We start from the raw sequence: 14,720 nt of genomic DNA, 5'->3' as shown, positions 1-14,720 counted from the left end.
GCATCAGTTGATACAAATGAACAACAAATAAGGCTTCCTAAGTTTCAGAATGAAGGTATATGTTGTTTTCAAAACTAGTAAAAGCTCAGAAAAAGTTCCTAGTAGTTGAAGTAAATGATTCTACTTGTTCTCACACTGCTAAAGCAGAGCTTTTAAAAATAAAATTATACAGCCTGCATGGCTCAGTCAGTCAAGCGTCCAACTTTGGCTCAGGTGATCTCGCCGTTAGGGAGTTTGAGCCCCCATCAGGCTCTGTGCTGACAGTTCAGAGCCTGGAACCTGCTTTGGATTCTGTGACTCCCTCTCTCTCTGCCCATCCCCTGCTTGCACTCTCTGTCTCTCTCTCTCCCCAAAATAAAAAGCATTAAACATAAATAAATAAATAAATAAATAAATAAATAAATAAATAAATAAAATTATATAATTTTTTTCCTTGAAAAGAATTTTGGAGGTTTGTTATTATTTCTTTGTTTATAAAAACCTGAATCTAACATCTAAATGCGTGTTGTAGATTACAGACATCACTTAAGGTCTGTGCTTTGTTTTGCTGACAGAATAACTTTTCAATTCCCTCCAGGGCACTGCATAAGTAACATGTGCATTGTCAATCAAGGGAGGAAAAGTAGGTACTAACAGGCTACTTTTTTTCTTCACTGAAAATAAAAACAGCTATTTTGATTTCAATTGTGGAAAACTGATAACCCTACAATAAATTTTTTTAAACGTCAGATTCTCTTAAAATTTAAGTTTCTACACAATTTGTTTCTCTGCACAGACAATTAGGGTTAAAGAGATCAAGGTTACTGCACAGCTAGACTTCTTCCAGAGCCAGTGAAGAGGTATTCTGGTGCAGCAGAAACCACTACTTTCACTGTGAAAGTTTTCATCATTCCAGCTGGATATAATGCAATCAGCTAATTAGAAAACGATCTGCCATACACAAATCTGGTAACACATGAGTAATCAGAATCTAGTTCCATTCTAATTTTGCTAGAATGTCACAGCGACTTTGCTGGAATTGCTGGCTCCTCGGTTGGCATTTTTCCGTTGAGCAGTTTGGTTGTTGTGAATTGTGCCAACAATTACCTTGCTGGTTTAGAGAACTCTGATTCTGATCTGGTTTTGCCTGCTAGTTGGAATTTGCTCAATGATTTTTAGGTCTGTTTGTTTTAGTAACTTTTTCACAGTAACAAAACACACATAGGTAAAATCTATCTTTTTGCAACTTCTGTGAGAAACATACTTTTAAATTTATTCTTACTTCTTTTTTTAAAATATAAGCTTCCAACAATTCCAGAGCTAAATTTAAGTACAATGAAAAAATACAGATATATATAATCCCATAACTTATTGATTTTCTAATTATAGAAGTACTTCACTAAAGCTGTTATTCAGAGAAGTATATACCCTCTTGTGAAGAGCTGCATAATCAAACCAAAAATGTTGGTGAATAGAAAAAAGAGGATACAGGCAGTTTCTGCAACTCTCTCAAAATAAACCTGAATTACCTTTTCAAATACATCAGAAAGCCCTAAGTTTTTAAAGTAACTGGATGTTTAGAACCTTGGGTTTATCTGAAAGTATGCATATACAACAATCTTGCTGATCCAGAATTTATCTTAAAAAATATGTGGCAAACTTGGGGCGCCTGGGTGGCGCAGTCGGTTAGGCGTCCGACTTCAGCCAGGTCACGATCTCGCGGTCTGTGAGTTCGAGCCCCGCGTCGGGCTCTGGGCTGATGGCTCAGAGCCTGGAGCCTGTTTCCAATTCTGTGTCTCCCTCTCTCTCTGCCCCTCCCCCGTTCATGCTCTGTCTCTCTCTGTCCCAAAAAAAAAAAAAAAAAAAAAAAAAAAAATATGTGGCAAACTAAAAAACTTCCAGAGAACCACACACGTTATTGTTTAGACAGCCACTGAAACTCTATTACCTTCTGGAGAACATCTAAAGCTGTAAGCACAGCTTCTTGTAAACTTGTCAAAACTGCTTCAGTATAAGATGGAAGAATGAAAGGGGACGCGTCTGAACTTATGGGGACTGACACAGCACTATGCAGTGTGACTCCCAGCTTCTGCAAGTCGCCCATGCTGAAACCAGCCTTTATGTGCTGGTAGAGAGCTGGGAATATCTGAGTTAAAGCTGTAAGGAAAGGCTGGCTGGGGATGAAAGTCAATTTATCAAAAGTAACAGGAGGCTTAGTGCTTTCCGATCCAATTCTATACCAGGTATTCCACGCAGCCCACCAGAGATTCAAATCTTCAAGCTCGTCAGTAACTACGGGTGGCTCAGAGCTGTTGTATCGTCCAAGTTTCTCTCCAATGGAATCTGTTCTTACAAACGGTCTGCTCAGGCCAGGGCCTGATATGGACCCTAGCAGGACAGGCACAGGTACATTAACTGCAGGTGGTGTCTCGGGCTTATCTGAGTCTCTGACGGGGGACACAATCTGTAAAATTTCCTGGAAGCTTTTCAGGGCAGCCAGAGATACTTCATTGTTTTTGCTGAGTGCAGCTGATTGTATATGGTCAAGAAGAACATCCCATGCTCTTGAAAAATCTCCTGTATCGGGAAGAGAAAAACAAAATCTATCAAAATGGTCAAGATTGCTCAGACTATTGCAAACTTTACAATTTATTTTTCTGCTTAAATTCTTATAAAACTGAAGAAATATGATCAAGTACTAAGGTATTAACAGTGTGAATTAAAATCAATGAAACCTTGGAGCGCCTGGGTGGCTCAGTCAGTTAGGCCTCTGACTTCAGCCGTCTGACTTCGGCTTGGGTCATGATTTCATGGCTTGTGAGTTCAAGCCCCATGTCGGGCTCTGTGCTGACAGCTCAGAGCCTGGATCATGCTTCGGATTCTGTGTCTCCCTCTCTGTCGGTCCCTCCTGTGTTCTTACTCTGTCTCTCTCAAAAATAAATAAACAAATTTTTTTAATTAAAAAAAAAAGAAAATCAATGAAACCCAAAAATCAAGTAAAAATTTTTTTTTCAGATCTAGGGACAAAGGACACCAAGAAGAGGATGAGTATATCAATGTTTTGGTCTTAAGAACAAAACTCTATAGGGGCACCTGTGTGGCTCAGTTGGTTGAGACCAATTCTTGATTTAGGTTCAGGTCGTGACCCCAGGGTGGTGGGATCAAGCCCCAGGTCGTGGGATTGAGCCCTGCATCAGGGACTCTGCACTGAGCGTGGAGCCTACTTGATTCTTTCTCTCTCTCTGCCTCCTTCCCTCACTTATGTTCTCTAAAATTAAAAAAAAAAAAAATTAAATAAAAAATATTAAAAACAAAACTCTATAAATGTATATACACATGTTCACACTATTTCCTAGTTATTTCTGCCTACGGAAAACAGAATAAAAATGTAAGAGGGTAAAAACAAAAGCTTTTGAGTAACAACTTTGATTTACTCATCTACCTTTATTTAATGATTAAGATAAGATGTTCTCACTCTTAAACATATTGGAAAAGTTACAAATTGTAACAGAATAATATGTATTTTTTTATTGGCCTAAGTTTTTAAAATACACTATGCTCTACTCATGAAATCTCAACTTCACGCCTTTTCATATTTTAATAACTTAGAGCTGCAGAAATCTTTTTTTATTTCGTTGTAGAATTTTCTTAAACATCTCTTCCCAATTACAGTGAGTCACCAGAACAAAGTGCACCATAAAGAAGAGACTTTCTTTTTACAACTTTGAGTCTAAATCTGCTCCTCTCATGTGAACTGGAGTCTGCTGACCCACCCACAGCAGAGTATGGGCTGAGTGGCAGTTGTTGGCTTCCACTGATCAATCCAATCTCTTGTTCTACTCCTATGACCAGGTAAGCACATTTATGTTGAAGTTCTTTACAGCAACATGTAGTCTGTTTCTATGAAACCCAGCAAAAATGACCTTGTTCCTAGAGCAATTTACCCCAATGGCTTTGTTAACAGAATGGCTTATTACCCACATACATGCATTTAACACAAAAATCAGAAGAACTGACATTTTCCAAAGCAGGGTGACATAAGTAGGCTGTGAAATACATAAATAATTAAGGTTTAAAGTCATTTCACAAAGGCTATAAATGAGTAAATTTTTAAATTTTTCCTCATATTTCTGAGGAAGCAATCAGTTAACAGAAAAGCTGGAAGTAGTTCTGGGATGAAACAATAGGTACTACTCTGCCTATACAAGACAAAAAATAACACCTGGCCAGTTATATGCCTCTTCCTTTCCACGTTTTTTTTTTTTTTTTTTTTATTAAAAATTGAGGTATAACTTACATACAATAAAAAACAGATTTTTTTAAAAGTTTATTTTGAAAGTGAGAGCACGTGTGTGCAAGTGGAGAAGGGGCAGAGAAAGAGGGAGAGAGAGAATCCCAAACAAATAGGCTCTGCTCATGGGGCTCAATAGGAACCATGAGACCATGACTTGAGCTGACATCAGAATGGGGACTCAATCTCATATTTAGAATATTCCATACCACAGGAAGGAAAACCCTGTAATTCCTCTTTTAAAATATTCTATATCTAGGAAAAAGTACACATTCTAAAAGACTAGATGTAAGTATATATTGTTCATGGTTATGTTGAAAATATGAAACTTATTCTAAAATAATATAGACCATTTTCCAATATTCAAATTATAAAAATCTACTAAAGCTACACAAACAGCCTTCATTTTTAAAAAACTAGATCTTTAGTTATTAGGTTCTACATTTATTTATTTATTTATTTATTTATTTATTTATTTAATTTTTGATGTTTATTTTTGACAGACAGAGTGTGAGCAGGGGAGGGCAGAGAGAGAGAGAAGGAGACACAGAATCCGAAGCTGGCTCCAGGCTCTGAGCTTTCAGCACAGAGCCTGATTTGGGGCTTGAACCCACCGACTGTGAGATCATGACTTGAGCCGAAGTTGGGTACTTAACTGACTAAACCACTCAGGTGCCCCATACTTTTAAAAATTTTTAATGTTTATTTTTGAGAGAGAGAGAGAGAGACGGGGGGGGGGGGGGGGGGAGGGGCAGAGAGAGAGAGAGAGAGAGGGAAACACAGAATCCGAAGCCAGCTCCAAGCTCCAAGCTGTCAGCCCAGAGACTGATGTGGGGCTCAAACTCATGAACCATGAGATCATGACCTGAGCCAAAGTCTGACACTTAACCAACTATGCCACTCAGGTGCTCCAGGTTTTAGCTTTTAAAACAAAGTAACTATCATGGAAGTTTTTTGGTTTTTGTTTTTTTAAGTTTATTTTGAGAGAGAGAACATGAATAGGGGAGGGGTAAAGAGAGAGGAAATGAGAGAGAATCCCAAGCAGGCTTCACACTCAGGGCTCCTATTCATAAAGTGTGAGATCATGACCTGAGCCAAAATCAAGAATCCGACGTTTAACAAACTGAGCCATCTAGGTGCCCTATCACAGACGTATTAAAAATGATGCTTATTTTGTCAAAACTCAGCAAATATATAGTTAAGACTGGTACATTTCATTTTATCTAAATTTTATATGGAAATAAAAAACTAGGATTTTTATATACATTTAACATTAAGCTCTAGGAGAGCAAAAAGGATCAAACATTAGAGACCACTTTTGGTAAAAAAAGGAAAAAATGAACATGAAGAACACACAAAACTGCTGATGGAAAGAATAAATATGCTTATGCTTTAACATAAACAGGAACAAAAAAGCCAAATGTAAAATAATAATTTGTAAAAATGCAATAATATGTACAGCATGCTCATAATTTTATAAACCAGTATTTCTGTTCCATTCACTTTTCTCTACCCCCCTCACCACTATCATCAGAACTGAAGGTATAATCTACACTGGGGCTTCTCAATCTCAGTATTATTGACATTTACACATTCTCTCTGCCTATAAAATTCTTCACATTTCATCTTACCCTTGCCTGATGGAACTACTACTGACCATTCAGACCTCAGGTAAAATACTGCTTCCTTAGGGAAGCTTACCTGGAACTCATAGGCCTGGTCAAACAACTATTATAAGCTTACAAAGCACTACTCCTTTGTAGCATTTATCACTGTAGCAATTTTGCATTTATTTATGTAATTACAGTTATTCCCTTATGCCCATGACAACAAAGATGTTGTGTATTTTATTCATCATTGTATCCCCTAGAGGCTAGCCCATATGAGGTAAACTACACATTTTCTCAACGAAATGAATGAAAATGTGTATGCTTATGCACACACCACACATAAACAAAAACTGACATTAAGACTGATTATTCTTGGGAAGTAGCATTATATACAAATTTTTTTAAAAATCTCCTACATTTTTCAAATTGCCTTTAAAATGAGTTACTTGTTTAACTAGAGGGAAAAATGCATATATACCTAAAGGTTGCAGTAAATATCTTCTAGTGTTAAAGATTCTTGCTACTCCGGCCAATGTTAAAACCCAGGTCTCTGCCCACTGCTTCTCTGCTGTGTCCCTTGAATGATGAATGAGAATATTCCCACCTCCAGACTCAATCTTTTCTTTGTCTGCAGTGGTAGAAGATTCCCGAACTCGGTCCAATAGATGAAAGAGAACCTGAATATTTATAAAAATGCATATAAAAATAACATAGCTTAAATAAAAGCATAACAATTAAGAACTGTCAAAACAAAAGTCACAAGAAATTATATCAGACAGATCAATCCAATATATTAGAAAAAATAGAAGTATTATATTAAGTTTATACTTGAAGTTACAGAATATGAAAAATGTTTTAATTTGATTGGATATTTTCCAAGACTTGTTGACGTATCAACAGAGCATCTATGGGGTAATGTGTAAGAAGGGACTGAAGCTAAGGAATTCAGTCCAGGCAAAAAACAGAATTATAGAAGACATCTAAATAGAGGTTATAACTCAAGTTTCGGGACTAGATGAGGGTGCTTGAAAATATCAAGCAGGAAGTGTCTGGGACTTGGAGAATGTTTACATTTAAAGCGTAGATTCAGGGGAAGGAGTTGAAGAAAAAAAATAAAAATGAAAAAGACAAGCAAAAGCATTCTGTGAAACAGAAGCCAAGGGAAGAGAAATTTCAAGGAGAAAATAGCCAACAGTATTAAATGCTACCAAAAAAAAAAAAAATGAGTAGGATAAGAACTAAACTTAGGGCGAACATTTTGGCAATTAGAAGACTACCTGTAGCCTATGAACAATTTCTGTGGTTCTCAAAATATGGTCTCAGAACAAACAGCATAGCATCACCCAAGAAATTCACAGACATGCAAATTCTCAGGCTCTGTGCCGGGGGATCAAAAAAAAATCACAAACTCTGGGGGTCTGGGGGTGGTAAGACTTCAAGGGGACTCTGTTACTAAGGTTTAAGAGGCTTTGAATTAGAATAATCTAGAAATCATATTAAAGGGTCAAGAGAATGCAGGGGAGGTGAGGAAGGAAAAAAAATCACTGAGAATTAGGCAGCAAGATTAACAATAAAGCTGTTTAAAATGAAAATAGGAATCAGAGAAAATATCAGTTTGTTTTTTAAAATAATAGTAAGGGAGACTAAAGCATGTTTATGATCTGAATAAGAGCCAATAGACAGAGCTGAAACAGAACACAGGGGAAGGAGAAGAGATTTTAATTATTTTTATTAGTAAATGCACATTAATTTTTTAAATGTTTATTTACTGATTTGGAGAGAGAGACACAGCAAAAGAGAACATGAGCGGGGGGAAAGGCACAGAGAGAAGGAGAGAGAATCCCAAGCACCTCCACATCATGTGCCCAGAGCCCAAAGCATGGCTACATTATTAATTTTTTAAGAAGACATTCTGGAGTCTTTTTTATTAAATTGAAGAAAAATTGTTAAATACAATTAGGATTTACTATGTTGCCTATTACCAAACTTAACTGATCTCAGAAATTCACAAAAGCAGTGTAAAGACGATGAGCAGAATTTTATTTTATTTATTTTATTTTATTTTTCAGGTTTATTTTTAAGTTTATTTAGTTTGAGAAAGAAAGAGAGAACACACATGTGAGGAGGGAAAGGACAGAGTGGGAAAGTAAGGGTTATAAGCAGGTTCCTGCTGTCAACACATAGCCCAACAAGGGGCTCAATCCCATGAACTGTGAGATCATGACCGGAGCCAAAATCAAGAGTCAGATGCTTACCTGACTAAGGCACCCAGGTGCCCTTGAACAGACTTGTATTAAAATGGAACAGACAGAACCAAAAAGGAAAGCAAAGAGGAGATGCTCACTAATAAGCTGTTAGTTCTGTAAAAAAGTCTTAGAGGATAAAAAAGAAAAAGAAAAAATGAAACCGTATATTTAATGAACAAACATACAGAATTTACCACTTAGAGGTTACTTCTATTTGCTTAGTCTGCAAGTAAATTTCACTATTGTTGATATTCTTTCATTTATAAAATTCGTAGTTGATTACATTTCAATTATGTGGTTTTGCCACTTGGAAAAACAGGGAGAAAAAAGGGACAAAGGCAGAAATCAGAGACAGACATTAAGAGATGAAGATAGAAAAAGAGAGAATAGGCTTTCAGTATGTAATTTGCTCCATGGTGTAACTTATAGCAGGACAAAACTAACATTTTGTATGGCCAAAAGCACAAATGCATGGAAATTCTTCTTTAAAAATTAATAAGAACAAATTTAATTGAAAAATTTTTAAATCTGTCTCAAATGCTAATAACTCAGGCTAATACACAATACCTTCCAAATAACAGTATGCCATGTTGAATGCTGTAACAAAGTTCCATGTGCACCAATTGTTGAAAACAGAGTTTGCCCTGCACTTTTCCTCACAGCAGGACGGGGGTCCACACATAGTTCACCCAATTTTGCATAAAGACACAGCCACAAGCAATCAAACGGTGGTGCAGGGTGGAAGGGCCGATTTAAAACCACTCCTTTTTCTTCTGCCTGTTTTTGCTGTGCTGCCTCTTCTTTATTTAATTCTTTTTCAATAGTTTCCCCTCTTTGGAAAAAATAATCTGAAATATTCCACTAAAGAGCAAAGTAGAAAAATACCATTTCACTCACAGATTTTATTTTAAACACATAAATAAATATTCAATACATGATTGGTTGCTTTAACTTTCAGAAACAAAACCTTAAAAAGTCACTTCAGAAATTCCTTTTCTAGCAGAATAGATTTGAAAACATCTCTGTCATATGTCTCCATCTGATTTCCAGAGAATATGGGGAAACAATCTTGTGCTGACATTAATATTTTTAAATATTTTTGTTATGAAACATTTCAAGAACATACAAAATAAAACAAAACAAAAAACAGGGAAAATGTATCAACATATCAATGTACCCAAAACCTATTATTAACATTTTGGCATATTTATTTCGTGCCTATATTTTATAAAAAATTAACCATGATACCATTATGACACAAAAAAATTAACAGTTCTTTAATATCATTTAATGACATTTTATAATTTCATAGAACAATTACTATATCCCAACGTAGCTTATGACCTCATTCTCAACCACAGTACAGTGTATGAATTAATGAGAATTACACCAATGATAAAAATGTAGAGAATCCTATAAACATAAATATAAGAGGTGACACCGGGCAGTAATATAGTCAACACTGAATTAAATACTCTTTGGGAGGGATTCTATATGTGTGCTTATTTTCTTTCCTATGATTACATTTTAATAGTAACTTATCTAGCTTGTGAGGGATATCTGACTTTAAAATTTTCTGGCTTATAGAGGTGTCTGGGTGGCTCAGAAGGTTAAAAGTGTCGGACTCTTTCATTTCAGCTCAGGTCCTGATCTCATGGTTCAGGAGTTCAAGCCCCACGTTGGGCACCTCGCTAACAGTGCTGAATCTGTTTGGGATTCTCTCTCCCTCTCTCTCTGCCCCTCTCTTGCTCATGCTCCCCCACTCAAAAATACATAAACTTTAAAAAAATAAAAGTAAATAAATAAAAACTTTTGGCTTATAATAAACTTTTAGAAGTGTAAATAATTGCCTTTAAATGCATTTATATTGGAAACAGCTTTGTTTATTAATGTAATATTAATAACATCCTAACTTAGATTTTACTTCTACATTCAAAGTGAGTAAAATGAAGCTCAAAAGGTCAGTCATTAAACAATTAACAACAGGCACAGAGAATTAAAATACAAGTATATCTGTTCCCACAGTCAAGGCTCTTCCATTAACATATGCCTTCTAGTAGCTAACGAAGCAGAGTGGATGAACTACAGGACCATGTAAAGACTTTTATCGGAGCTTTATTTACTAAATAAGTAGTACATGAAAATGTTGCTACTAAAACAATATTGAAAATCAATCCTTACACGAGAGTCACATAAATATTTCTCTTTTATGTACTATTACTTGTTTACTAAATCCTCTCATGACAAACCTTTTAAAGCAAAATTTCAGCTCAATAGATAAAGATTATTCCAAATATTCTATCAATGAATTATTTCTTAAATTATGTCATTTAATCCTTCATGCAAAATAAAAGTTTAGCACTTAAATGTCATTCAAACAACCCCCATAAAACAAAAAGCCTATTTGCTTAGCATTCATTCTTAATTGCCTAACAATGATTTCTAAATTATATGATCACAAGAAAGGCAGTAATACTTACCAATAAACCTATTGAAGTTAAACTAATATTAAGTTCTTGGTTATGAAGTCCAAAGCTACCTGCTACATCTACAACAATCTGCAGGCACGTGCAAGGCATTGTTGGTAGAAAATCTGTCACAACCAACTGAAGACACTGGAATGCAGTTCGTATCAAGGATTCTCTAAAAAAAATGAAAAATAAATATATATTTATGCACTTAAAAGAAATGTAAGTAAAAATATACACCTTACAGGGGCGCCTGGGTGGCACAGTCGGTTAAGCGTCTGACTTCGGCCAGGTCACGATCTCGCGGTCCATGAGTTCAAGCCCCGCGTCAATGAGTTCATGAGTTCATGAGCCCCGCGTCCATGAGTTCGAGCCCCATGAGTCAGAGCCCCGCTCTGATGGCTCAGAGCCTGGAGCCTGTTTCTGATTCTGTGTCTCCCTCTCTCTCTGCCCCTCCCCCGTTCATGCTCTGTCTCTCTCTGTCCCAAAAATAAATAAACGTTGAAAAAAAAAAAATTAAAAAAAAAAAAAATATATACACCTTACAATAATTTGAACCAAGTTAAATTCTATTCTAAAATTTGAACAAGAGGGGTGCCTGGGTGGTTCAGTAGGTTAAGCATCAGATTCTTGATTTCAGTTCAGGCCATGATCTCAAGGTTCCTGAGTTCGAGCCCCATGTCAGGTTCCTCGTTGACAGTGCAGAGTCTGCTTGGGATTGTCTTTCTCTGCCCCTCCCTTGTTCATGCTCCCTCTCTCTCAAAATAAATAAAAATAAACTTTAAAATTTGGACCAAAAAATCTCCCCTAATATAGGTCATACGGTATTTTAACATCTACATAATGTAAAAGAGATACTTATACTTAAATAAATTAACAAACAAAACTGAAGAAAGGATGCTGTATCAACCAGCCAAACAAAAGTTAGACATTAACAAAAAAAAGGAAATTGACTATAGCTACTTTCTCACCACTATATCCCACAAATCTAGCATGGTGCCCAGCATATGCAAATAGACACTTAATGACAATGAGTTCCCCATTCTTTTTTATGTATATCTCATTTAAAATAATCCATCTAGTCTGCATAAGAAAATAGTATACTTTGAATTCCAAATGAAGAGAATAAGAAGTATTTGACTTTAGGGGCACCTGGGTGGCTTGTTCCTTGAGTGACCGACTTTGGCTCAGGTTACGATTTCAAGGTTCATTGAGTTCAAGTCCCTCATTGGACTTGATGCTAGCAGTGCAGAGCCCACTTCAGATCCTCTGGCCCTCTCTCTCTGCCCCTTCCCTGCTTGTGGTCTCTCTTTCTCTCTCTCTCTCTCTCTCAAAAATAAATATTTTTTTTTTAAAGAAGCATTTGACTTTAGAGAGAAATGGCAGTGGGGAAAAATAATAACAAAAGTGAATTATAATAGCTAACACTTACTGTTTGCTATGTCATGTACTTCCTGTTTTACATGTACTTAAATAATATCTTACAACAACATCCTATTTTATAACTGCACTGTAAATTAGGAGAAGAAATTTTAGCTTGATTTAAGCTATCGCTGGCTTCCTTCCACTTTAATCATCTCAGTATTTTGTAGAATATAAGGAAATTTACTACTACAAATAAATAAGAAAGATCAATTTTCCATAATAGATAGTCTCAAGCATTTCAACCATACAAAACTCCTCAACTAGTCATCATGTAAGATGGCATGAGTTCTGCTGCAGAATGAGACAAATATATCCACACATCTAATAGACCTTTCCACTGCAATGTTTCACTTTAAACTAAACAAGTTCATTTTGCTCTTCCTTCAGTATTTACTACTTAGTTAATACCACCACCATTCATTAAGCTGCCTAAGTCAGAAATGTGGGAGTCATTCCTTATTCTATTTCCTATTCCACCCTTCACCTCTATAGTCAATCTGCTAAGTAGCTCAAATCCATCTCCTCCTTTTTTTTTTTTTTTTTTTTTAACATTTATTTATTATTGAGAGACAGAGAGAGACAGAGCATGAGCATGGGAGAGGCAGAGAGACTGGGAGACACAGAATTCAAAGCAGGCTCCAGGCTCTGGGCTGTCAGCACAGAGCCCAACGCGGGGCTAGAACTCACAAACTGGGAGATCATGACTTGAGCCGAAGTTAGATGCTTAACTGACTGAGCCACCCAGGCGCCCCATCATCTCCTCCTTTCTATCTCTAGAGAGCACTACAGGCTCTCTCATTTCCCCCCACCCCTCCAGGGTACTGTTAAAGTGATAGAGCTCAAATGCACATCACAATGTTCCTTTGCTTAAAACTCCTAAATGTCTCTCAAATGTACTGAGGACAAATCCAAATACATAGTTTATAAAAGCACGTAAGGTCCCTCATAATTTTGGCTCAGCCCCACTCCAGGGACACAGGCTCTTCCCACTGGAATCCTATTCTTTGGAGCATAACAGACTATTCTTATTAGGATCCTTGTTCCTTTTCCATAAGATTCTAGTTTTAGAGCAAGAGCTACCCAACTGTATAATCATAGAAACTAGCAAGCATAGTATTTAGAATATACTAGGCACAGAATAAATGAACAATAAAATTTTAAAAGTCACTTAAAAGCAAATTCTTAGATTTCCCAATATATGCAGAGAAGTCCTAAGTGTTAATTTATATCTTATCAAATATTTCTTTTAATAATATAAACCCCAATCTTTGGATGTGTTACAAAATTTTTTAGCTTGGTGCATTTATATTAATTATGAACTTTGTATTCTTGTACAAATGTCAAATAAACAGCAATTTTTCCATCCTTCCAAAACAAAGGTGAGCCCTAATAATTCACTCCAGCCAACTGGAGGTAGGATTAAGAAAAAATGATTCTAGATCTTAGACTTAAACAGGAAGGGCATACATAAAAAATTACCACTTCTGCAACATTTTAGGATGAATTCATTCTTTACCTCTATTACTTTCTGGATGTTAGTTTTAAAAACTTACCCTTGATCATTTCTGATTGCTCCCATGACTCCAAGCACTAATGGCCATCCAGGCCCAAGACTGTCTCCCTGACTCTGAAGAATCTGTAACACACATTCTAATTGCTTAAGTCGGATATCTGGATGGTTAATACTGGACATTTCTTTCAATGGGTTCAATAAAAGCAACTGTAGTCTCTGAAAAGAGGGCAGGAAACTAATTAGAAAGAGAAGCTTTATTGTTACTTTTTAAATTTAAATTCACCTCCACTCAGACTGTAAGAGTAAATAAAAACTTTTCGACTAAAACAAACACTGATTTCTCTGAAGTAATTAAGAGATTTATATGTCACCTTTTTTTAAAATAAGAGAAATAAAAACCTATCTTTAACATGTTAAATTTCAGATTAAATGGAGTGACTATGCGTTAAAGGACACTAATTAAAGACCCGTATAGAAATTAATCTCAATAAAGGAAATGTGTCTATATACATCTAGCTATATGTGGAGAGAGGAAATAATCCCCAATTTCTAAAACTATCTTTCATAATTTACTCTGTTAATATACATCACGTTTTGTTTGTTTATTTTGAGCAGCAGGCAAAAGTTTATTAGAATATACAATTAGAAAGGAAGAACAGTAGGAAAGCTCTCTTTACAGAGAGGGGACATTCAAAAGTGAATGCCCCTATATCACATACATTTAAATTTAAAATTCTTAATACTACTAAAAAGTGAGTAAGTATGGTACCCATTAACAAAGCGTCAAACGATTAGAATCCACTGGAGTAAAGACAATATTCTTTTCTAGTCCTTTCAAGACCTGAAAGCACTTGCATCATTTTTACCTGTTTTCTCTTCAAGGATTCATTTATTTGGTTCACTGAGTGAAAAAACATTTAAGCTCTCACCTATGTGTCAGGTATTACAGTGACTAGGATTTGGATAAGGGTTTTCTTTTCAAAAAACTTAAACTGTAACAGGAAAACAATATGAAGTCACTAAAATTTAAGCTCTATAAGAACATCTATCTTTTCTGTCTTGCTCATCATTCTATTCCAAGAGCTAAATCACTGGGTAGCATCTTGTATGTACTCAGTAACTATGTATTGAGAAAATTTATAGAATACAATCACCATCTTCATTCCTACTCAATCTTCAAACAGAAGA

The 14,720-nt window shown here is 35.9% G+C and overlaps 1 protein-coding gene across 8 annotated transcripts in view; it reads right to left on the bottom strand.

The window, feature by feature from the left end:
- Positions 1-14,720, bottom strand: part of MON2 (MON2 homolog, regulator of endosome-to-Golgi trafficking) — a 121,008-nt gene that overhangs the window by 28,605 nt on the left and 77,683 nt on the right. For all 8 annotated transcript variants that reach the window (XM_045464957.1, XM_045464954.1, XM_045464959.1 and 5 more), the window contains 5 exons: positions 13,573-13,748; positions 10,607-10,769; positions 8,694-8,987; positions 6,359-6,557; positions 1,928-2,556 (listed from right to left, as the gene is read on the bottom strand). In XM_045464957.1, coding sequence (XP_045320913.1) covers positions 1,928-2,556; positions 6,359-6,557; positions 8,694-8,987; positions 10,607-10,769; positions 13,573-13,748 — 1,461 coding nt within the window. The remainder of the gene's footprint in view (positions 1-1,927; positions 2,557-6,358; positions 6,558-8,693; positions 8,988-10,606; positions 10,770-13,572; positions 13,749-14,720) is intronic.

Source organism: Leopardus geoffroyi, chromosome B4, assembly GCF_018350155.1.
Source record: "Leopardus geoffroyi isolate Oge1 chromosome B4, O.geoffroyi_Oge1_pat1.0, whole genome shotgun sequence".
Classification (NCBI taxonomy): Eukaryota; Metazoa; Chordata; class Mammalia; order Carnivora; family Felidae; genus Leopardus; species Leopardus geoffroyi.
The sequence above is the reverse complement of the archived record's forward strand: the minus strand, read 5'-3'. Positions and strand labels throughout refer to the sequence as shown.